Source organism: Phyllobates terribilis, unplaced genomic scaffold (genome assembly GCF_046119375.1).
Source record: "Phyllobates terribilis strain yellow unplaced genomic scaffold, ASM4611937v1 Scaffold_9__5_contigs__length_417890890, whole genome shotgun sequence".
In the NCBI taxonomy this organism is placed as follows: Eukaryota; Metazoa; Chordata; class Amphibia; order Anura; family Dendrobatidae; genus Phyllobates; species Phyllobates terribilis.
The window spans coordinates 195,991,315-196,017,053 of NW_027362769.1; the positions used below are offsets into that span (position 1 = coordinate 195,991,315).

General features: G+C 46.9%; 1 protein-coding gene across 1 annotated transcript in view; it reads left to right on the top strand.

Annotated features, from left to right (window-relative positions):
* The first annotated feature begins 530 nt into the window (after positions 1 to 530).
* The window catches only part of DPP10 (dipeptidyl peptidase like 10), a 685,122-nt gene continuing 659,913 nt past the window's right edge, over positions 531 to 25,739 (top strand). Inside the window, exon 1 of the mRNA XM_073646140.1 lies at positions 531 to 578. Coding sequence (XP_073502241.1) covers positions 531 to 578 — 48 coding nt within the window. The remainder of the gene's footprint in view (positions 579 to 25,739) is intronic.

Consider the following 25,739-nt stretch of genomic DNA (forward strand, 5'->3'; position numbering starts at 1 on the left):
TAGAAGAACGAGCGCCATAATGTGCGCGCCAAAAGACCACAGGAGGCCGCCTCCCGTCGTGGGCCGGGTCCCAGAATGGCGCCAAAGAGGAAGCCCGCCCCCAACAACGATGAGCCCGGCTGTAGAAATGTCCGTCAACGTGGGGGGGCTGCCCCTGAGAGTGATTGTCAGCAGAATGCCCCAGGACCACCCCTCATGGGGGCGGAAAGAGAAGAAAACTGCGGGGCAGGGGGTGGTCTGGATCAGTCTGGCCAGGCCGCACCCGGAGATGGAGAAAGGAACCAGCTCCAGCACTTTGGCAAGGGGCCTGCTGCAAGCCACACCATCATGCAGCCTCACAGAGCTGCTAGCCCACCTCCCCAAGGAGGACCCCGAGTATGCGCGGGCGGCGCTGGAGGAGCTGGACCGGAGGATGGTCCGGGCGCAGCAGGACGTGATCGCCGGGTGGAAAGAAGAAGTGGCCTGGCGGGCTGTGACCCTGCAGCAGGAGGCGCCGTCGACATCCAGCAGCACACCAGCCACCGGGGGCAATGAAGGCGGAGCGGAGGCTGAAGATGACGCCGCGACAGCAGAAGCAGGTAACGGAGACGCCCCTACCCCGAACCCTGGGGCCGCCGACCTGCCCCTGCACCCTGTTGCGGAGCCTAACGTACCTGGACCCGCTGTCGACACCATGCCTCCACCGCCATCAACCGGCCCCCAGACCGTCGACGCTGCTGGAGAGCCCTGCCCCACGCCGTGCCCTCTGACCCCGGGCGTGCTTAGCAAACCACTGTCGCAGGCACGGCCGCAAGGCCTAGCGCCCCCGGGCGCCGCTGCCCCGATGGAACCCCCTGCACCTGCTGTACCACCCCAGGGTGCAACTAGGAAACGCCCAGCGCGGGCCTGGTCGCAAGGCCGCGTACCCCCGGGCGCCGCCAACCCTCTCGCGCCCCCTGCCTCTGCAGTACCACCACTGGGCGCAGATCTTTTCGCCCAACATACCAGTCCGGATGGGCTGCCTTTCATCTGGCCCCCCGAGTTTGTCAACCCCCGCTTTCAGAAGAGCCCGCCCGCGGAGGTTGAAGTACCATCTGAGCCCCTCATACCTGCTCCGTCGCCTCAGGAAAACCCCCAGCTGCCGTTGGAGGATGCCCAGTTTGAATGGGACCCCACAGGGGAGGACCTAATGGGGTTCACGAAGGAAACACGGGCGGACGCAGCCGAACGGCGGGAGGCCTGCCGCCAACAGCTGGAAATGTTTGAGAGGGAGCAGCGAGAACGGCGCGTGAAACAAGAGAAGCTGCAGGTCCAGAGCGTGGAGCAGAAAATGAAGGCCCGGCGAGATCCCCGAACTGCCCGCAGTCCCCGAGTCACCGGGACTGTTGTGAAGTTCCAGATGGAGCGCGGCTGGGGTTTCATCCGAGACCCCGAGACCATCAGCGACGTGTTCGTGACGAGGAGGGATGTGGAGAGCCACCTGCCGGAGGGTCATCGAGGGCGGGATCTATTTCCAGGGGATGTGGTGTCTTACACCCGACACCAAGGCGTGAAGGGATGGTACGCCCTCCACGTCCACAGAGTAGTAGAGGAGGAGGAGGAACAGCACTACTCGGACTCTGAGTACCAGGAGGGCCCGGACGGGCCTGAAGATTATGAGGAGCAAGGAGCAGCTGGAGGGTATCGCTACCAGTGAAAGTAGCATACCAGTGTATATAGTTACCCGTCAGGGTACAAAGGAACTGTTTGGGACTGTTTCAAAATGAGTGTGGTCCCCGTTGGGACTGATATAGGACTGTTTGACTGTTGCCCTATCCCCTAAGTAACCTGGCTGAGGACTGAGAGCAGCCATCCCTCTTCCCTTTACCAGGCTGAGGACTGTGAGCAGCCATTCCCCTCCCCAAAACCGGCCGAGGACTGGGAACGGCCAATCCCTTGTATATAGTTGCGCTTCCTAAAGCGCCCCCTACTGCTTTTATAAAAAGCTTGCAACGTCTACCTCAAGACAAGTTTTGTTGCACCTTTAAGAGGGAAGAACACCTGGTCGCAAGTTGCACCGCGGCCATGATCCAAGAATACAAGAATGTGTCTTGCCTAAAAATGTTTTACATGAGAAAGTTTTATATGCTGCTAGGTGATAATGCAAATGTTTTACGAGATGTTTTATACAAAAGAGTTCCGGAAGTATTGAAAGTGTTTTCATAATGTCTAGTGAAAAGAAAAGTGTGTCCCATAAAGCTGTGTTGTCTGCTTCTAAATGTGAAAAGTTTTAAAAAGTTTTTGCATGTCCTGTAATCAACTGTTTTTGCTCTTTTCCAGCCCGAGGACGTGCTGTGCTTTACCAGGGGGGAATGTAGCGGCCGAACCCCCGAGGGTTCGGCCGCTACAGAGGTATTGCACCTCAGACCAGAGGTGTGATATTCCACTCCCGGGTAAGGATGGAGTGTGGACCAGGGCTCAGTTAGCTGCATACAGCACACACACCCCATTTCCGAGGGACAGCTCAACGGTGCTCCCACTAGACAGAAGTGCAGGCACGACCGACTATGTCCCTGTCTGGAGTGGGGAGGGGGGTGGAACACCCAGTGCTGTAGGGGCAGATAGGGGTTGGTTCCTGAGCGTAGGTAGGAGCCCATTGGTTGCTGGTCACCTGGGCTCATGGTCAGAGGGAGGTATAAAAGGTGGGCACCATCTTAGATCTAGGTTCTGTCCAGAGAGGAGAAGACAGGGAGTAGAGGCTCCGTGGGAGCTCTACTCCAGGAGGGCCTAGTGAGAGGCCGAGGTGAAGGGGAGCTGAGATTGTGGCTCATCCCAGCTCCAAGAGAGAGGAACAGGAAGGAACAGAAAAGGAGAAGAAGAGACAGAGAAACAGAAGGGCTCAGGAACAAGAAGGTGGAAGGGACCCTAAGAACCCACGAGAATCCAGGGTGAAGGGTCAGGCAGATTAAGGGTACCGGATCCCAAGTTGGTGGAGGAGAAACTACCCTCAGCCAAAGACCGGTCGTCGTGATCATTTATTGGTGCGACATCTCAGCAAACCTGCTAGGAAGTCACCATATAGGACAGCGGAGGACGGGGCCCACGTTTAACCGCACAAGTCCGCGGCAGCTGGACAAAAGTGGGTCACTGGTGAGGCAGGCCAGAGAAAGGACAAAAGGGGGTCCTGAGCCATACTCCTGAACTGCCTGGGAGTTGACCGAGCCCCACACCTGGTGGACGCAGCACGGCTCGGGCGGTCACTACCTGTACAGAAGTGACCTGGAGTACCTGAACTGTGAGTAAAAGACATTGGACTGCAGTACGTTGTCTGTGTGCTCTTTCGCTCCTCCAGCACTACCGGTACTGGGACTCTCATCACCATCACTCCCACCAACCACTACACTGCCCTGGGGCCGCACTCTTCCCGTGGGGAGTCACACCATCCCAGCTGCATACATCATCAGCCCCAGCGGACTGCCTTGCAGCGGCGGTTCCTAATAACCGCAATCCACGGGTGGCGTAGTCGGACATTATCTAAAACATCTAAAAGACTGCCACTGGTCTGACCACCCTGAGCCACGGGACCGGGTCGCCACTACTACCCCCATCGTCCCCCTATTTTCCGGTTCCGAGTGCCCCACGGCCCAGGGGGCGAGTCAGCTTCACTGTTGTTTAAGGAGCCTATAATGCTGGTATTGGGATAATCATCTCCCTCCACAGGTGGCGTCACGAGACAAACTGTACACTAAAACCCCTTTTTCAAGAGAGACCCCAGAGTACGGGCCCGGGAGCCGACTGCCGTGACATCCTAAACAAAGTAAAAGGCCCGGGTAACGAGTCCCTTATATCCTACTGGGCGAGACAAACACACCAGGAAATTGATTAAAATTCAACAATCTTTATTGGCAAATCCTTTTAAAAATTTGTAGAAAAAAACAAAAAATGGACATCTCAGACGACAAAGCGTATATTATTGGGTGGTGTGTAAAAAAATGCCATACGTGTTTCGAGTAAAAAAAACTCTTGAGCACTGGCTATGAAAAAGAATATTCTGAGAAAACCTGTACAAGTAAGAGTAGAAAATATCCCAAAAGAAAAAGGGAGGAGAAAAGAAAAAAGGGGGCCACACAACCTGCAGACGATAAATATGTGCATGAATAAATTTTCAATAAAGATTAACTGCAGAAAACTCAAAAAATATATATATATATATACTTTTTTTTTTTTTTTTTTTTACATTTTTTGTTTTATCCTCTCTCTGTCTTCTTCCTTTTTGACTCAGTATTACGTTTTTGATAATATAACATAATTTCTCATCTGAGATTAAGCCCTGGTGGAGCATATATGTTAAGAGAAAAATGAATAAACGAAAAAAAATATATATATCCTTTTCTTCTTTCTCTCTTTCCTTTTGGACTCAATATTACGTTTTTGAGTTTTTGATAATATAACATAATTTGTCATCTGAGATTAAACCCTAATGGAGCGTATGGATTAAAAAAAAAAAAAAAAAATGTGAAAATAAATAAATAAATAAAAACGCGTATGGCATTTTTTTTTTACACACCACCCCATAATATATGCTTTGTTGTCTGAGATGTCCATTTTTTGCCTTTTCTACAAATTTTTAAAAGGATTTGCCAATAAAGATTGTTGAATTTTAATCAACTGCCTGGTGTGTTGAGCTGGATCCATCTTCACTTCCTCATTGCCCCAGGCACTGTGCAGCAGCGAGGACTCCGTGCTCCATGCCAGACTGGGATTACATCTCAGGGGTGAGCTGAAACTTTCTCTTTATTCATATTACTGTACTTGCTTTTTCGTGCTCCCCTTTTTGACTTAGCACCAGACTTTTTGACAGACCAAGTTGTCTGCACACTTTTCTATTGTTTTGGGGTGTGTTGTTGTATATTGTTGTTTTTTTTTATCTGGATTTTCATCATGGATAATAGTACTACCAATTCCAGGCAGGTGCGGGCTGCTAAACTATTTTGTACCAATAGCGCCATTATAACTGAAACTGGCTGCTATAGAGTTGCAGGACAGTAAAACTTATTTACCACTTGCTAGTGACCCTACTTTATTTTTTGCAGAAAAAAACTAAAAAAGTAATTGATGAAGGTTTTTCTTTCGGTATACTGACAAAAAAAAAGAAACGGAATTCCTTGAAGTAACATCACCCATTATTCCTATCATCCATGCGCTGCCTAAAACACCTAAACCGTTATCACCTATTTCTATAAGACCAATAGTGTCAGGAATAGGCTCGTTAAACGAGCATTTGGGCGCATAGCTAGATAGTGCCTCACAATCATTGGTACAAAGAATACCGGGTTTTTTACAGGATTCTCGTGATGTTTTGCGTATGGTCCCACAGATACACCTGGGTTTCTTGTGATGTTTCTTCTCTTTACACCAGCATTCCCCAACACATAGCTATTATGGCTGTCCAATACCACCTGGACAGGTACAGTTTTTACACACCTGAACTTAAAGAGTATATAGAAATATAGAAAATGTGCTCTCATTTCTACTCCGCCATAATTATTTTATGTTTAATGGAAAGTTATTTTTGCAAATTAGCGGAGTGGCGATGGGAGCCAAATTCTCACCATCCGTAGCCAATTTGACTATGGCATGGTGGAAAGAGTGTTTTATGTATACTATCCATAATCCGTTTTCATCTTCAATAAAATTATATGCTAGGTATATAGGTGATATGATCATTGTTTGGGAGGGGGCGGTATCAGAGATTCCAAATTTCATCTCTTACCTTAATGACAACCAGTTTAACTTGCATTTCACACATAGTCATCATGGTGAAAAAAATGGTATTCCTGGATTTGGAACTTATTGGTGTCAATAATTGTACAATTGTAACTAAAACCTACAGAAAACCTTCAGCAGGTAATACAATTTTGGATGCTCGTTCATTCCACCCTTTTCATGTTAACAAAGCTGTTCCTGTGGGTGAATTTATTAGAGCTGAGCGGAATTGCAGCTGCAGTGCTCTGACCTAGAATCCAGGACTATCAGGCTGAGTTCACACGATGCGTTTCCGCGGCGTTTTTGCAGCTGCGTAAACGCAGCGGAAACGCATTAAAAACGCATGGTAGAAGGGCAGCAATGTTCCCCCAATTGAAATCCGCATGTGCTGTGCCCATGATGCGGATTTTTCCGCAGCGTAAATGCTGCGCTCAAAAATCCGCAGCATGTCTATTAATTTTGCAGAAACGCTGCGTTTTCGCCGCCATTGACTTGCATTAGAACGCGCCAATTCCGCAAGACTGCATCTGTACTTGCGTAATTGGCGCGTTCTAATGTGCGGATGGTACCTGGGTGTGGAGGAGAGGAGAGTCTCATCCACACCCAGGTACCATTAAAAAATCTGTAAAAAAAAAAAAGAATAAAATAAAAAATAAATGTATACTTACCTTCTGTCGGCCTGCGCACAGCTCCTGCTTGGTTCCCGGCACTTTGCAGTGAGTTGAAGGACCTGAGCTGACGTCAGAGTCATGTGACGGGTCACTTGACGCTGACGTCGGCAGGTCTTTCAATTCAAAGTTGCCGGCGAGGGAGAACGGAGTGAGCAGGACAGCGCGGGCCATCGGAGGGTAAAGTACACATTTATTTTTAATTTTTACCACTCTCTCGGGTCACACTGTATAAATCCATGCCGGTTGCATGGATTTATATAGTGTGACCTAGTTGTCAAGCACTTTCCAGGTGATGCTAAAATCGCCTGGAAAGCGCTTGTCAATCCACATGCGGAAACGCATGTGAATCTGCATGTATTCCGCAGGAAAAACGCATGCACAATCTGCATGCATTTTTTCTGCCAGGGAGATGCAGAAATGATGCAGAAACTTTCTGCTTCATTTCTGCATCGTGTGCACATACCTTCAGACAGCGCCTTTCTGATCGACACTATCCCAATTGGAGCCTAAACAGAGCACAACAGATTGCAAATACTAGGAATAGGACGGACTTAACCCCTTCGCGACCATGGGATTTTCCCTTTTTGCATTTTCGTTTTTTGCTCCCCTTGTTCCCAGAGCCATAGCGTTTTTTTTTTTGGTCAATATGGCCGTGTGAGGGCTTATTTTTTGCGGGACAAATTTTACTTTCCAATGCCATTACTAGTTTTACCGTATCATGTACTGGAAAACGGGAAAAAAATTCCAAGTGCGGTGAAATTGCAAAAAAAGTGCAATACCACAGATGTTTTTATTTTTTTTACCACATTCACTGAATGCTAAAACTGACCTGCCATTCTTATTCTCCATGTCATTACAAGATCGTAGACACCAAACATGTATAGGTTCTTTTTTATTATTTTATTTTGAATGGGGGTGATTTAAACTTTTATATTTTTTTAATTTTTTTTTATATTTTTGAAAACCTTTTTTTTTACTTTTTGCTTGCTTCTATAGTTTCCATAGGAGACTAGAAGCAGCAACTGTCCAATCGCCTCTGCTATATACAGGGGACCAGTAGTTCCCCCTGTATGCAGCAGAAATGCTCCTGTACTATGAGCGCCGACCACTAGGTTGCGCTCATAGTAATCTTTACATGACAACCACTGGGGTCTGCTGCAGACCCAGGGTTGTCATGACCACCCATCGGTGACCCGCGATCACGTGACAGGGTCACTGATGGGCGGGGCTAAGGCCGCGCTTCCGGCGCTGCGATGTTAAATGCCGCTGTCAGAGATTGACAGCGGCATTTAACATGTTAACAGCCGCGGGTGGATCGCGATTCCACACGCGGCTGTTGCGGGCACATGTCAGCTGTAATAAGCAGCTGACATGTGCCCGGTTCAGTGCGGGCTCGGCGCCGGAGCCCTCACTGAACCGGGGGTGATGGCCTGGGGTGTACTAATACGCCCTAGGTCGGTAAGGGGTTAATTCATAAAACTAGGATGAAATGAAATAAAAAAAACTGCTTGCCAGTTTTGGTTCTTAATCATAGTCCTTATTTTAGGTCCATTTCCCAGATAGTGCGACGCAATCTACACATTTTGCAAGATAATCACGTCATTACAAGAATAGTGCCAAGGAAAGCAAAAACGCTAGGAAATGTATTATCACCTAGTTTGCATGTTCACCATCACAAAAAACCCACATCTCAAACATGGTTGTCATTAAAGGGTTATTTTAAGTGCGGACAAACTCAGTGCAAAACCTGCCCAGTGTCGTTCAAAACCAATCATCTTTACAGTTACGATCAGAGTTAAAAATTCAGTATAAAAAGCTTCTTATCTGCAACAGTGATCAGGTGGTTTATGCTGCACAATCTGTGACCTCAAATATGTTGGTTCCACTATCCGTAATCAGGGAGCACCTGTATGACATTGACGAGCCACAGAGAGAAACATCTGTAATATCTCACACCATCTTGTGGAATGTCATAATCGCAGTAATTGGTCTGCGTGTATACGCGATAGAACAAATACCGAAACATGTTAGAGGCGGCAGTCATACTGATGCGGTCCGCAACAAAAAAGCTTTCTGGATATTTTCTCTGAACACACATGCTCCATCAGGGCTTAATCTCAGACGAGAAATTATGTTACATTATTAAAAGCATAATATTAAGCCCTGAAAGGAAAGAGAGAAAGGAGAAAAAGGAGAATTTTTTAATTTTTTTTCCAAACTCCTCCTCACTATGCTTCGCTCTATAGGCCTCAAGGAAACCGTTCTCTCCTGGTTCTCCTCCTACCTCTCTGACCGCTCCTTCACTGTATCTTTTGCCGACTCCTCTTCCTCTCCTCGTCCCCTTACTATCGGGGTTCCACAGGGCTCAGTCCTAAACCCCCTCCTCTTCTCTCTATACACTGCCCCTATTGGACAAACAATCAGCAGATTTGGGTTCCAGTATCCTCTCCATGCTGACGACACCCAATTATACACTTCTTCCCCTGACATCACCCCTACCCTAATACAAAATACCAAGGATTGTTTGTCTGCTGTCTCTAACAACATGTCCTCCCTCTATCTTAAACTGAATTTCTCCAAAACTGAACTTCTTGTGTTTCTCCCCTCTACTAACCTAACTCTACCTAACATCGAAATTACATTGAAGGGTTCAACTGACTCAGCCGTGGGGTACTCGGCAGCCGGGCCTTATGGCTGCTTTTGGGGGAGATCACCGTGGCTGGCCCGGTCCGTGACCCAGAGCGGTCAGTGCAAAAAGGGGATATTTATAGGGGATTTGTCGAGACGCCACCTGTGGTGTCTGGTGAGGATCACCAGCGCTGCAACAGTCCTCTGAGGCAGGTGTTAGGGCAGCTTGAGATGGAACTGCTCCCCATAGGTGGAGCAGGCCTCAGGGCAGTGAAAACGATGCAGGTTGCGCTGGGCGTTGTGGCGCAGGGGGAGCGATGGCGCAGCAGAAGTAACGGACAGAGACAGGGGATTTGCTTCATTACCTTTACTGGTGCCGTTGTTAGGTACGGTCCAGGGTACTCCAGGTGAAGGGCGCACTTTTGGACTCTCCCAAGTGAGCGGGTATAGGGCCTCCTGATCTGTGTCAGTCTCTGTGTATGTTCCTGGCCAGCCTGCAACTGAGCCTAGACTATGTGTCCTGCTTTTACTTCACCTGTTGCTCAGAAGTAGGACCTCTGGTTGGTAACCACTTTCCCTGGACATCGGGGCCTTCGTGGTTCCTGGTCCTGTAGGTGTCTAGCTTCAGGTTTGCCAGGGACTTGTAGTCCTCCTGGGATTCCGGTTATCTCTACTGGGTGTAAAGGGTCCCTGTAGGCTCGGACCCGGTGTCCGGTTTGTATAATGGGGTGAGCTTACTAGGCTCCTCTGCCCCCTTAGCTTCACTCTCTTTTTCTCCTCGCCGTCGACCACACTCGGGACCCTCACTACTCGGCAGCTGGCGTGCTGTGTCTTCACCGCTCTCTGAGCGTCGGCACGCTCTCTCTGCTCACAGACTCGCTTCTGTCTGAGCTGACTAACTTCTCACTGACTGAACTGAGCTGCCTGGCTCCACCCTCCCTTTATATGTCCCTAACGGGCTTCCTCTGGTGGTCTGAGGTGGTAGGGTGGAGGTGTGTGAATGTGTGAGGGCCTCTTGTGGAGAAGTCCATCCATGCACCCTTCTGGGTTCTGTGGCACCAATGCGCAGCAGGGCGCCACACAACTATAACTCCCAAGCAGCATGCTCGCTTGGTCATATTCGACACTAAACTTTCCTTTATTCCCTATATCCGATCACTCACTCGCTCTTGTCACCTGCATCTTAAAAACATCTCCAGAATCCGACCTTTTCTCACCTTTGAAGCTGCTAAAACTCTTACTGTCGCTCTTCACTCTCGTCTGGACTACTGCAACTCTCTTCAGATCGGTCTCCCTCTTACCAAACTTTCTTCACTTCAATCCGTCCTGAATGCGGCAGCCAGGGTCATATTTCTGCCTAGCCGCTTCACCGATGCCTCCATCTTGTGCTAGTCATTACACTGGTTACCCATTCGCTACAGGGTACAATACAAACTCATTGATCTCACCCACAAACTCTCCACAGTTCTGCACCGCCTTATATTTCCTCTCTCATCTCTGTCTATCTCCCTACACGTGCCCTCCGTTCTACAAATGACCTAAGACTAACAACCCTAACCTCACACCTCCGTTTCCAAGACTTCTCTCGTGCTGCGCCAGTTCTCTGGAATGCTCAACCCCAGACTATCCTACTGATGCCTAGCTCCCACGTCTTTACGCGCGCTTTAAAAACCCATCTCTTTAAACAAGCCTACCACTTCAACTCAGTAAACTAACTTTTCTCTGTTCCCTCCTTCTAAATATAATTCAGAATCTGCTCCCTACTATTCATCTGTCTCCACACCCTTCAAGCACACGATAACTGCACTCGATACTTGATTAATGCACTTAAACATACTGACTGATGACCGTATCATGCAGCCTTATATGAAAATCCCTATGTATTATAATTGCTAGACCTGAAATAACAAGCACTTCTCACTTATTGTGTCCCCCCATTTTCTTATAGATTGTAGCTTGCGAGCAGGGACCTCACTCCTGATGTAACTGTTTAAACTGTCTTACTTTGTATTGAATTTATTGTCTGTACATGTCCCCGCTTAATTGTAAAGTGCTGCGGAATATGTTGGCGCTATGTAAATAAAAATTATTATTATTATATTATTACACGAGGTATATAGATGACCTGCTCATCATTTGGGATGACAAATCATCCAATGTTCTGCTCTTTTTGGATTATCTGAATGATAACTATAATCTTCGGTTCATTCATTTTTTTTTTTAATCAATAGTCAATCACATATTTAGATCTACAAGTCTCAGGCATACATGGTTCTTTAATCGAAAGTAGTACAGAAAAACAGCAGCAGGGGATACAATTCTTCATGCCTAGAGCTTTCATCCTCCACACAGCACACAAGCTATTCCAGTAGGAGAGCTAATCAGAGCAAAAAGAAACTGCAGTGCTATAAAGTCCTTTCACAATGAGTCACAATAGATTATCCTACTAATTCAAGTGTGGACGATTTATAATTGGTAAGAAAGAAAATTCCACTGACATTTTGCTGCATTGGCCGGGAATCAAACAGCAAACCGTGCACGGGGGAATTCTGTAACTCTTTAAGTAAGTCCTCCGCCTTAAGATTAGGCGTCAAAACAAGCATTGTCAGTTATCCCGGACTGAGGGACAGTGACGGATTTCGTATAGTCCAAGGATCTCTGGGAATCGTCTATATCTGAATACAGGTAAGACCATTTAATTATAATCTTTATTATATTCGGTAATTTTCTTAATCCAGTATTAAAGTTATTCTAGAAATTGATTTGGGGGCTATGATTGTGAACATATGCAATTGGAGTTGTAAAACTCCTTTAAGTTGCAAAACTTCATAAATCTGATTGAAGTTTGTTAGTTCCGGAAAGAAATTTCGTAGAATGGGTACATAGCCGATGTGAGAAGGCTACTGTGGAATCAAAAATTCTGTGTGCACATTAAATTTATCTAGATGGTGAGGGTCGAGGACCCTCGGGAATTAAGGAATCCGCTGGATTAACCCAATATAAGAGCTCAATATAAGATTAATTTTTACAGATATTTTGTTTTTGTCTTCTGTAGTTTCTTGTCTGTTGATTCCTGTTAAATGTGCTGTTTTCATTTGTTTGTTTTTGAAGAATTAAAAAGCCATAATATATATATATAAATATATGTTTTATGTTACATATGAGACTCCCTGAATGATCTCTTGAGTGAATGTATAAGGATTGAAATATAAAATTCTGTGTGTATAATAGAGATGAGCGGTGTTCGACTAGAACTGTTCGCCAATCTCAAATTCGAGCTGTTTTGGGCGGTGTTCGAGTTGTTCGACGAACCCGAACGATTTGCAAAAAATTCGGCTGTTCGAGGTTATGTTCGATAACTGTTCGTGCACCAAAAGCGTGTCCTGCATGTCTGGCGCTATTTAGAGCACCAATCATGCAGGGATTGTCTGCCACTCACTGTAATGCCACAGCCATGGTGGTTGTGGCATTACAGTGATTGCCCAAATCGATGGGAACAGTGCCAACAGTGAAACATGAAAAGCCGGCAATTCAGCAGCGGCATACACCTGTACCCGACAATTTAGAACCGAAAGAATAGAGCTTCACACATAGATTAGATAGATATAAACATGTCAGCCACATATATACGAAGTACAGTGAAAGTGCTGCTTACTGTACTTGTCATTTAGCGTAAAGGATTTATCAAAAAAAATAATAGTGTTTTCATGCACCGTCTCTTTAAAAAAGCCGGCCGGCAATTCAGCAGCGGTACCCGACAATTTAGAATAGAAGGAATAGAGAATCACACATAGATTAGATAGATAGAAACATGTCAGTCACATATATAAGAAGTGCAGTGACAGTGTTGATTACTGTACTTGTCATTTAGTGTAAAGGATTTATTTAAAAAAATAATAGTGATTTCATGCACTGTCTCTTTAAAAAAGCCGGCCGGCAATTCAGCAGCGGTACCCGACAATTTATAACAGACAGAATAAAGCATCATACATAGATTAGATAGATAGAAACATGTCAGCCACATATACACGAAGTACAGTGACAGTGTTGCTTACTGTACTTGTCATTTAGCGTAAAGGATTTATCAAAAAAAATAATAGTGTTTTCATGCACCGTCTCTTTAAAAAAGCCGGCCGGCAATTCAGCAGCGGTACCCGACAATTTATAACAGACAGAATAGAGCTTCACACATAGATTAGATAGATAGAAACATGTCAGTCACATATATATGAAGTACAGTGATAGTGTTGGTTACTGTACTTGTCATTTAGTATTAAAATAAAGGATTTATTATTAAAAAAATTGGCGTGGGGTTCCCCTTAATTTTAGGCTCTAGCGGAGGTTAAGCAGACGGCTGGGGCAGATGTTTGAAGCCTGGGAAGGGGGTAATACCCACGGAGCTTCCCATGCTACTAATATCAGCCCCCAGCTGAATACATAGCCTTTACTAGCTATTAAAATGGGGGACCCCCCAAAAAAAATGACGTGGGGTCCCCCCTAATTTAATAGCTAGCAAAGGCTAGGCAGACAGCTGGGGGCTGATATTAATAGCCCAGGAAGGGAGCCATGAATATTGGCCCCCTCCCAGGCTAGAAACACCAGCCGTCAGCCGCCCCAGAAATGGCGCATTCATAGGATGCGCCAATTCTGGCACTTAGCCTCGCTCTTCCACGCTGCCCTGGTGCGGTGGCAGGGGGTAATAGGGTTGGGGTTGATGTCAGCTTATAATGCCAGCTGACATCAAGCCCAGGTTAGTAATGGAGAGGCGTCTATAAGACACCCCCATTACTAACCCCATAGTCAAAGTTAAAAAAAACACAAACACCCAGAATAAAGTCCTTTAATTGAAATAAAGACACAATCCTTTATTGTTCTAAATTAAACCATACTTACCGTCACGCCCATTCCAGCTGAAGCCAACGATCTCCTGCAATAAAAGAAAAATAATAAAGCAACCTCATCCTTACCTTTCCATGGTTCCCACGACAGCTTCAGCTCTGCTACATCGAGATGACAGGCTGGACCGCAGCAGAACGCTGCCATCCAGCCTCTCATCCCGCAGACACTGAGAAGCGCAGGCTTGCTTGCGCTGCTCAGCGTCTCTCTGTGACGACATCCAGATGAGCCGAGTTCATGTCCAATGAACTCGGCTCACCTCATGCACGTCACTGACAGCGTGGGAAAATTCTCAAGCTGAAGCGGTGAGTGCAGGAGAATTTTCCCACGCTGTCAGTGACGTGCATAAGGTGAGCTCATGTCCAATGAACTCAGCTCACCTCCTGCACGTCACTGACAGCGTGGGAGAATTCTCCTGCACTCAGCGCTTCAGCGTGAGAATTCTCCCGCTGAAGCGCTGAGTGCAGGAGAATTTTCCCACGCTGTCAGTGACGTGCATAAGGTGAGCTCATGTCCAATGAACTCAGCTCACCTCCTGCACGTCACTGACAGCGTGGGAGAATTCTCCTGCACTCAGCGCTTCAGTGTGAGAATTCTCCCACGCTGAAGCGCTGAGTGCAGGAGAATTTTCCCACGCTGTCAGTGACGTGCATGAGGTGAGCCGAGTTAATTGGACATTAACTCGGCTCATCTGGATGCCCTCACAGAGAGACACTGTGGAGCGCAAGCAAGCCTGCGCTTCTCAGTGTCTGCGGGATGACAGGCTGGATGGCAGCGTTCTGCTGCGGTCCAGCCTGTCATCTCGATGTAGCAGAGCTGAAGCTGTCATGGGAACCATGGAAAGGTAAGGATGATGTTGCTTTATTATTTTTCTTTTATTTCAGGAGATCGTTGGCTTCAGCTGGAATGGGCGTGATGGTAAGTATGGTTTAATTTAGAACAATAAAGAATTGTGTGTTTATTTCAATTAAAGGACTTTTTTCTGGGTGTTGTGTTTTTTTTAAATACTTTACTAGAAATTCATGGTGGTCATGTCTAATATTGGCGTGACCCCATGAATTTCGGGCTTAGGGCCAGCTGATAATGCCAAGCTGGCCCTAACCCCTTTATTACCCAGTGAGCCACCGCATCAGGGCCCTGGATGAGTTGGGTACAGCGCCAGAAGATGGCGCTTCTATGAACGCGCCATTTTCCGGGGTGGCTGCGGACTGCAATTTGCAGCGGGGGTGGCCCAGAAAGCTTGGGCCTCCCTGCGCTGCAGATTCCAGCCCCCAGCTGCCTAGTTGTACCTGGCTGGACACAAAAACAGGGCGAAGCCCCACGTCAATTTTCTTTAAATTATTTCATGAAATAATTAAGAAAAAAAGGGCTTCCCTATATTGTTGTGTCCGGCCAGGTACAAATAGGCAGCTGGTGGTTGGGGGCAGCCCGTTCCTGCCTGCTGTACCTGGCTGGACACAAATATAGTGCGAAGCCCCACGTCAATTTTTTTTAAATTATTTCATGAATTTCCTGAAATAATTTAAAAAAATTGAAGTGGGGCTTCGCACTATATTTGTGTCCAGCCAGGTACAGCAGGCAGGAACGGGCTGCCCCCAACCACCAGCTGCCTATTTGTACCTGGCCGGACACAACAATATAGGGAAGGCCTTTTTTTCTTAATTATTTCATGAATTTCATGAAATAATTAAAAAAAAAGTACGTGGGGCTTCGCCCTATTTTTGTGTCCAGCCAGGTACAACTAGGCAGCTGGGGGCTGGAATCTGCAGCGCAGGGAGGCCCAAGCTTTCTGGCCCCCCCCCCCCGCTACAAATTGCAGTCCGCAGCCACCCCGGAAAATGGCGCGTTCATAGAAGCGCCATCTTCTGGCGCTGTACCCAACTCATCCAGGGCCCTGGTGCGGTGGCTCACTGGGTAATAAAGGGGTTAGGGCCAGCTTGGTATTATCAGCTGGCCCCAAGCCCAAAATTCATAGGGTCACGCCAGTATTAGACATGACCGCCATGAATTTCTAGTAAAGTATTTAAAAAAAACACAACACCCAGAATAAAGTCCTTTAATTGAAATAAAGACACAATTCTTTATTGTTCTAAATTAAACCATACTTACCATCACACCCATTCCAGCTGAAGCCAACGATCTCCTGCAATAAAAGAAAAATAATAAACCAACCTCATCCTTACCTTTCCATGGTTCCCACGACAGCTTCAGCTCTGCTACATCGAGATGACTGGCTGGACCGCAGCAGAACGCTGCCATCCAGTCTGTCATCCCGCAGACACTGAGAAGCGCAGGCATGCTTGCGCTCCTCACTGTCTCGCTGTGACGGCATCCAGATGAGCCGAGGTCATGTCCAATGAACTCGGCTCACCTCATGCACGTCACTGACAGCGTGGGAAAATTCTCACGCTGAAGTGCTGAGTGCAGGAGAATTCTCCCACGCTGTCAGTGATGTGCATGAGGTGAGCTCATGTCCAATGAACTCAGCTCACCTCCTGCACGTCACTGACAGCGTGGGAAAATTCTCCTGCAATCAGCGCTTCAGCGTGAGAATTTTCCCACGCTGTCAGTGACGTGCATGAGGTGAGCCGAGTTCATTGGACATGAACTCGGCTCATCTGGATGTCGTCACAGAGAGACGCTGAGCAGCGCAAGCAAGCCTGCGCTTCTCAGTGTCTGCGGGATGACAGGCTGGATGGCAGCGTTCTGCTGCGGTCCAGCCTGTCATCTCGATGTAGCAGAGCTGAAGCTGTCGTGGGAACCATGGAAAGGTAAGGATGAGGTTGCTTTATTATTTTTCTTTTATTGCAGGAGATCGTTGGCTTCAGCTGGAATGGGCGTGATGGTAAGTATGGTTTAATTTAGAACAATAAAGGATTGTGTCTTTATTTCAATTAAAGGACTTTATTCTGGGTGTTTGTGTTTTTTTTAACTTTGACTATGGGGTTAGTAATGGGGGTGTCTTATAGACGCCTCTCCATTACTAACCTGGGCTTGATGTCAGCTGGCATTATAAGCTGACATCAACCCCAACCCTATTACCCCCTGCCACCGCACCAGGGCAGCGTGGAAGAGCGAGGCTAAGTGCCAGAATTGGCGCATCCTATGAATGCGCCATTTCTGGGGCGGCTGACGGCTGGTGTTTCTAGCCTGGGAGGGGGCCAATATTCATGGCTCCCTTCCTGGGCTATTAATATCAGCCCCCAGCTGTCTGCCTAGCCTTTGCTAGCTATTAAATTAGGGGGGACCCCACGTCATTTTTTTGGGGGGTCCCCCATTTTAATAGCTAGTAAAAGCTATGTATTCAGCTGGGGGCTGATATTAGTAGCCTGGGAAGCTCCGTGGGTATTACCCCCTTCCCAGGCTTCAAACATCTGCCCCAGCCGTCTGCTTAACCTCCGCTAGAGCCTAAAATTAAGGGGAACCCCACGCCAATTTTTTTAATAATAAATCCTTTACACTAAATGACAAGTACAGTAAGCAACACTATCACTGTACTTATTATATATGTGACTGACATGTTTCTATCTATCTAATCTATGTGTGAAGCTCTATTCTTTCTGTTCTAAATTGTCGGGTACAGATGCTGAATTGCCGGCCGGCTTTTTTAAAGAGACGGTGCATGAAAACACTAATATTTTTTTTAATAAATCCTTTACACTAAATGACAAGTGCAGTAACCAACACTGTCACTGTGCTTCTTATATGTGTGACTGACATGTTTCTATCTATCTAATCTATGTGTGATGCTCTATTCCTTCTTGTCTAAATTGTCGGGTACCGGTGTATGCCGCTGCTGAATTTGCCGGCCGGCTTTTTTAAAGAGAGTGTCTTCTGAGCAGTTTGTCAGCTTTTGGACACCTTTGCAGGTGTTTTCTATGTGTTTCTATGTGTTTTTGTTTGCCTGCCATTGGTTTTAACGGTGTTCGACGGTGTTCTAAGGTGTTCGACGAACAGTTCGACGAACAGTTCCTCGAACATCCCGGTGTTCGACGAACCGAACCGAACCCGAACACTACGGGGGTGGCTCAACACTAGTGTATAAGGGAGTCCAATTAGGTGTGGTCGACAGTCACTTCTGGACTGGAGACAACTCATAGATTATTGTAACGTTTAAAACACCTAGGTACATGCCATCTGATCCCTAAATAGAGAATATTTGCTGTTGTATTGTTATATGTGTTTTTCTTTTAATAACATTGAGTGACTGAATCCTCCTAGTTTAAAAAGTGGACGCAAAGTCAGATTTGCGGCGGTCGAATGAGGCCTTATCACGATCATGAGGAGTTAGTAGAGTCCGCGCCGGAGGTGCTCTGAATACCTGATTTTAAGAACGGGAACATTTCTGGAAATAAAGAGGCGATGTCAATAGACTTTATCTCAGCACTTCAGGTCTAGGAGTACGAGGGAACTTTTATCTCTTGTCTTATATGCTTTTCTTGTCTATTATACATTGTTGACAATATATGTCTATGTGTCTGTGTATGTCCAATCCCTGACTGTGTATGTTGTTGTACATTGTGTTTGTACTGTTACTCTAGTCAAAAGTCCTTGTGAGCATATATATCTATTCCATATCAGCGACCACATTTGCCATCTGCAGCCCGTCCCTTGGGGACCTGTCTTGTTTATTACACTGTGTTGTCATATCTGTCCCCCACAAATCTTTATTGGACGAAGGTGGCAAGATATAGAGTTTCAAGCTGGTAAATATATAGGACATAGTGTAATCAGTGAGGATTATTTAGATCCTGGGTATTAGTAACAGTAATTGAATTTTTGTTACTGGTTTCTTATCTTCTTGATGACATATGAATTCCGCTGATATTTGTCAGACTTCTTACAAGTGGGTAGACATCCATTGTGCTTAAGGATTTGCATTGTGTGTAGTTCTTATCTTCTTTTTTGCCTTCTTCTTGTGTATAAGAATGTCACATAACATCCTTACGGGACGTAGACCCACAGCTATATTTTAATGTCTTGTCCACATTATAAGGCGGGATTGTTATTGTGCATTACATCTGACGGCTGGATACAATTGTACCCAGAGGGGACTACTGAAGCCGAACAAACAGTCTTGAATTTGGGATATAAGCTGTAAACATGGGGAATGTTCCAGGCAAACGTGTGGAACGTGGTTGTCTTTGGTGTTATGATAAGAAGGAACCACTAGATGGGGATAGTAAGTATATGCATAAAATAGACCCTGAATGTGGGAAGTACCTTGATTAATGGCAGAGAAAGTTTGGATTTGATGGTAAACTTACTTTGACAGAATGTGAAAATTTGGTACAAGAAATAGAACAAGGTAATGAGAAAGAAAAGAAAGTATGGTCATGACAGTGCAAATAAATGGTTGAGAGAGGCAAGGACGAGAGAAAAACGTAGACAAAAGAAAAAACAGGAGAAAAGGACTGAGATGATGCCCTTGTGTGATAAGGACCTTTTGGTCAGAAGGAAAATAAATAAATAAATTAGGTTCCTGAGGAAATATTACATTTAGCTGAAATAGAAATGTATTTACAGAACACTTTACCTCCAGAAGTGACCCTCCTCGTGGGGGGCCGTGAGGTCACTTTTCTTGTTGAGTCAGGAGCCATTAGAACCTTAGTGCATCCAGAAGAGATACCCACTATTGGATTGTCTGCTGCCTGCATAGTGGTAACAGGAGCAAATAGTAAGAGAACCATCATCTACACCACTGGAGGTACGGGACCCCGGAACAGGCAAAAGTGCACAAATTATATTATCAACTGTGTGGGTGGGATAAGATGCAAGCCCTGAGACCGGGAATAATCCCACCTGCTGCAGGACTTCAGGCAAAATCCATGGCGGAGACAATGGTGCTCCAAGGGTATGGGGAACCCAGATACCATTAGGCTATGTGCCCACGTAGCATATTTGATGCAGAGCGTTTTTGCCTCTCTCGTGCAGATTTACATGCGTTTTTTCAGCGTTTTTAGATGCGTTTTTTCAAGCAGTTTTTCAAGCGATTTTGAGCATCACTTGGAAAAGTGGTTAACAAGTTGGTCACACAATATAAATCCATGCAACCGGCATGGATTTATAATGTGTGAACAACTGATTCTTTAAATGCAGCATCTATAGTAAAAAAAAAATTAAAATATTAAAAATAAAAAAAAACCTGTATACTCACCTCTCCGGTCTGCTCCCTGCCGCGTCTTCGCTCTTCAGTGTCCCACAGTGTACTGTCAGGACCTGCGGTGACGTCATTTAGTCAGTTGATGGTCACGCGACCATCACCTGACCGCCGACGTCAGCGGTCACGTGACCATCAGGTGACTAAATGACGTCACAGCAGGTCCTGACAGTACACCGTGGGACGCCAAGGAGAGAGGACGTGGGCGGGAGCAGACCGGAGAGCAGATCGGGGGCCGCCGGAGAGGTGAATATACAGGTTTTGTTTATTTTTTACTTTTTTATTTCTTTTTTTCACCGCGTGGTAGCCGGGATGAGAGGAGTTGTAGTCTCCTCTTCATCCCGGGTACCACACACATCGCGATTATGCTGCAAATTCGCGGCCATTGAATTTAATTGAAACGCAGCAAATCCACACATACCTGCGGGTTTGCTGCGTTTCAGTGTTCCTCAATGGCCACGAATTTGCAGCGTAATTGCGGTAGAAATGGTCATGCTGCGTTTTGCAACGCAATGCAAATTCGGTGCGCTAATTAGCGCATAATGTGCACAGCACATCCGAATTCACATTGCTATGCATGGCAGACTGTTTTACTAGAGTTTTCGCAGCCGTAAAAACGCTACATCTTACAGCCTTAAAACCAAGAAATGTGAACTGAGGTCTAAGATGGTAGACATGCAAGAAATAGGAGCATGTTCACACTTCTTGGTTTTTTGTCTTGTTTGCATTCTGTGCAATTTAAGGGTGTGGCATCCCCTTTGTTGAGCTGATTAGTATATATGTAGCTTACCACGGGCCTAGGTGGTCTAGAGTTGGGACCCGGTCCTATTTGTCTACCCTTTTATATGCATTACTTCAACTTTGATATACAGTAAGGTTTTTAATATAGGCAGTATAGGTACCGTCCCAATTTAGGGTCACCTTGCCGCTGGTGGGACGGCTTGTATACTTTTTTTGATCAAAAATAGTTCACTAAGTACCCTATATTTATTATGCAACTTTGCTTTACATTTATATATAATGATGGTAGGGTATGAGATATATTTTTGTCTTTTGTAGATCTTACAGCCTTAGTCTAATAACTGCAGGACCATCTTCAGTTACTGAGTCCTTAGAAGAAGAGATATAGGGGATCCGGGTGCAGATTTTCACAAACCTGAAGAACTACATTGCATCATGTATTACAAGTATTTTAAGGGTCCTGATTTAAAATACGAGAATAGGTTTTTCCGAGAACCCTGCTCTCGGCTGTTCTTGGACCTCCTATACTGGGATCAGAAAGGGAACTGTGCTGCCAGCGGTAAATTGTCGGGAACAATTTAAATTGCTTTATAAAGGTACCAAGCCACATGTTCCCTCTCCAGATATAAGGGTAGATCGTGGAAATCCCATGGTAATTTTGTGGATGAATGTAAGGAAAGTAAACAATGGGAGGATTTGGGTGATGGCTCATTTTGTAATGACAAACTGCAGGCATACTCCAAAGTGCTGAATCGGACACCATTTCTAAACCCAGTGTCCACGTGCAGTAAGGCCGGGGAACTGGCTGAGAAATGATGATCCTCTCCCCAGAACTAGGGGAGGAATTCACCACATAGCCAGAATCTTTGTGGTCCACAGGTGCTGCAGATGTGATCCTTACTGAGCTCCGCTGCAGGAGACATGCACCCATGGACATGACACCCCTGTGAGTGAGTCAGCCTCTGGGGTGATCCTTACTAAGCACTGCTGCAGGTTACATGCACCCATGGGGATGACACCTCTGTGAATGAGACAGCCTCTGGGGTGATCCTTACTGAGCACCCCTGCAGGTGACATGCACCCATGGGGATGACACTAGAGATGAGCGGTGTTCGACTAGAACTGTTCGCCAATCTCAAATTCGAGCTGTTTTGGGCGGTGTTCGAGACGTGCGGCGAACACGAACAATTTGGAAAAAATTTGGCTGTTTGAGGTTATGTTCGATAACTGTTCGTGCACCAAAATCATAACTGGATTTTTTCTCAGTAATGCTGAAAATTAATGTTAATACGCAGTTTGAGTGTACAGCGGGGTGGGGGGAGGGGCAGGGGATGGATCTCTGCAGGAACAATGAAGATCTCCATTTTTTTTTTCTCTTTCCCGCATTTACAGTGGGGAGGTGCAATCTGTCAGCCTATCAGCAGCGCACACACGGAGCGAAGTACTTTTTTTCACACAAGCAAGGGCATGTGTCATTGGCAATGTATGTCACATGTCCTTGCCCTATAAGACCCAGCCATTTTCCCCGTCGTCACCATTTTCTCACAGCTGCAGCTGCGTGTTAGACGGCACCGCTGTTGCTGTGTGCGCTATACTTTGTTAATTTCAAGCCAATTTTTGCACAAATCTACAGATAGCTTGGGAGTAGGGAATAGTTGTGATTGCAGTCCTTTTAAGGACTAGGTTACATCATTTCCTAATACTTTTATCAGGCAGGTCTGTGCTCTTAAATAGATAGGTTGGGAGTAAAGACTAATTGTAATTGCAGTCCTTTTGAGGGCTAGGTTACATCAGTTCTTGCCAGGCAGGTCTGTGCCAGTGCTGTGCAAGTTTTTTTCACTGAATTTGGCTAAATCTAGCAAAGCAAATCCTTTTTGGCCTCTTGCAGTGTGTGTTAGTCAGTGGAGTAGCCTATCTGTGTTTCAAGCTACACCTCCTCTGTATAGAATACAATTTTTTTTTACTGCACCTAGTGAAGTAAAACCTTTTGGGCATAGCATCATTCTATTAGTTCATCTATACTAACCTCCACCAGGTTGCAAATTCAAAATAATTTTTATCTGCATCTAACCCAGCCGATACTTTTGGCCTAATGCCACATTTTGGCCACTCAGCTCTGCTCGATTCCCATCCATTGTTTTTTGTGCAAACAACTCCAGAGTTGTGAATTAGTTAACCACCAAAATGAGTGGAAAAAGGCCTGCTGCTGGTGGAAAGGGGAATAGGCGTGTTGGGAAGTGAAAAAAAGGTTGTGTCCGTGTGGTAGGTGCTAAAGCAACAGTAACATCTGCAGAAGAAAGACCATCTTCCACCCAAACTAAGATGTCTACTTCTTTTAGCGGACAATGTGATAAGATCCCTTTCTTACGGCCACGCCAATCGCTACAAATTCCAGATGAGGCACAAAAACAGCAGGTGCTTCAACGGATATCAAGTGCTCCTTTAAGTGGGCTCTCCTCCACCTCACAACATCACAAATACTCCAGTCCTCAGAGGTGTCACCCCAATTGCACTTGCTTCCTCACAGCTCCCAAGTCTCCAGCTGCCCGTCTGAGTATGGGGTAGAACAGATGGTTGAGTCTGCAGAGCTGTTTATGACGCGCCCCCTGGGACATATTCCTTTTTGAGGGGAATACCCGGCACCGGATCAGATGGGGGGTTGTAGTCTCCGAGCGGCTGTGACCCGGCCCCGTGCCCAGGGCGTCAAGCTCAGTGTATGTGGCAGTCCTACAGATGTTAAGTTCTTAATGTCGACTACGCCACCCGTTGTGTTGCGGTCACTGTGGCCGCCGCTGCAGCAGGGTCCGCTGAGGCTGATGGTGGGTGCGCAGCTTGATGAAATAACCCCCAACGGGAGGGGTATAGCCTCAGGGGGAACAGGTGCAGAGGATGGGGGTTGTGGTGGTGCAGTGCAGACGGCAATGAAGACAGAGTCGGGTTGTGCAGTTAAGGGTGTTTACTTACTGCAGATGTTGTACTGGTCACTCCAGCTCCGAGTGACCACCCGAGCCGTGCTGCGTCCACCAGGTCCTGGATCCAGCCAACCCCCAAACAAGTCCGGAGCGTGGCCCTGAGCTCTCCTTCTGTCCCGTTCTCTGGCCGTCCCCACCAGGGATCCACCTAGGTCCAGCTCCCTCGGGCCTTCTGTTGGGACACCCTTGGCCTTGGGTTCCCTGACCCTTCATGTGGTGTGCCTTCGGGGTGGATGTGATGGGTGGCCGTGGCAGATGCTGCCCACGGCCTCCGGTCTCTGGCTAGGGTGTGTTTTCTGCCCCCACCAGCTTGGGTTCCGGTACCCTGTGCCGACTCCTCACCCGGTGCTTTAATTTGGGTTCTTGGGTCCTCTCTGTTCTCCCCTCTGGGTACTCCTTCTCTGCTCCTCTCTCACTCAGGGTCTCTCTCTTGCTGCAGGCTGACTTCCTCTCTGCTTGCTGTCTGCTCCTCTGCAGCTGTCTTGCTGTCTCCAACTGACTTGTTCTCTGCATCTGACCCTGATTCTAGTTGGTGCCCACCTTATATATCCCTCTATGTGTGAGCTCAGGTGACCAGCACCCAATGAGCTCCTATCACTACCCAGATTGCTCCCCCTATCTGCCCCTACACTACATGGGATGTTCCACCCCCCTCCCACTCCAGCCAGGAACAGACTCGGTCGTACCTGCACATTTCTAAGTGGGAGTACCGTTGGTCTGTTCCTCGGAAATGGGATGTATGTAGTGCATGCAGCCTACCGAGCTCAGTTCCACACTCCATCCTTACCCGGGAGTGGAATACCACACCTCTGGGTTGAGGTGCAATACTCCTGTAGCAGCCGAATCCTCAGGGTGCTACATTTACTCATACTATAGCCTGGGAATCAGAGGTCTGCTCCAGAGCTTCTGTGAATCCAGACGAGGAAATGATCTGCACTGATGCCCAGAATCTTTGAGTCGGATCCAGGACCAGATGAAGAAGGTTCTGAGCATAATGTAGACCCTCGTTCCCAAACTGTAACTCCTGTTGGTGGAGACAATGATGAAGACGATGATGAGACTCAAATAACTGATTGGAGCAACAACTTGACTTTTCGGTCAGGGCAGGAAGAGGTTGGCTCTGAGGACGATGGGTGTGAGAACACACAGGGTGATGATGACGAGGTTGGAGATCCCACTTACTGTCAACTCACAGTCAGCCAGTCGATGAGGTCAGCAGAGGAGGTGGAGGAGGATGCTAGTGACGACGAGGTCAGGTTGCGCCTTCCTGGATAGAGGCGTAGTACTGGAAGCACGTCAACAACTGCATCCTCAACCACAACTCTGCCTCTGACCACAAGTCGTGGTGGCTCTTCAGGTCGCATGGGTGCTAAGCCTTGCATAGCCTGGGCATTTTTTCAGATCGATAAGGATGACCCAACTCGTGTTATCTGTATCATTTGTCAGCAAAAGCTAAGTAGAGGCCAAAAAATACATAGTTTGAGTACTTCATGCATGAACCGGCACATGGATATGAAGCATAAGTTGCAGTGGGAAGCTCACTGTGCTACAATGCGGCCTAGCCGGCCAGGCCAACCACAGTCTGCCACATCTTGTGCATCCGCGGCCTCTTCATCCTCTGTGGGGGGACAGCAGTCACACCTGTTTTGGGACGCAGACCTGCCACCTCTTTACCCGCAACAGCCAGCGTGATTGGCAGGTCATCATTTTCTTTGGAGGTGGAAACACCAGCTGGTGTTCAGCGCTGTCCGACATCGATAGCACCACCTTTGGATCAAGGCAACCTAACATGTCCGCCTGCATCTTCCTCACAGACCGGCAGTTTGCCGAGGACACCCTTCTCAACCCCGTCTAAGCACAACAGCCAGCCCTCGGTCCCTCAGATGTGGACAAGTAAAAGACCATTTCCTCCTAGCCATGACAAAGCTAAGAGGTTGAATTTCACCA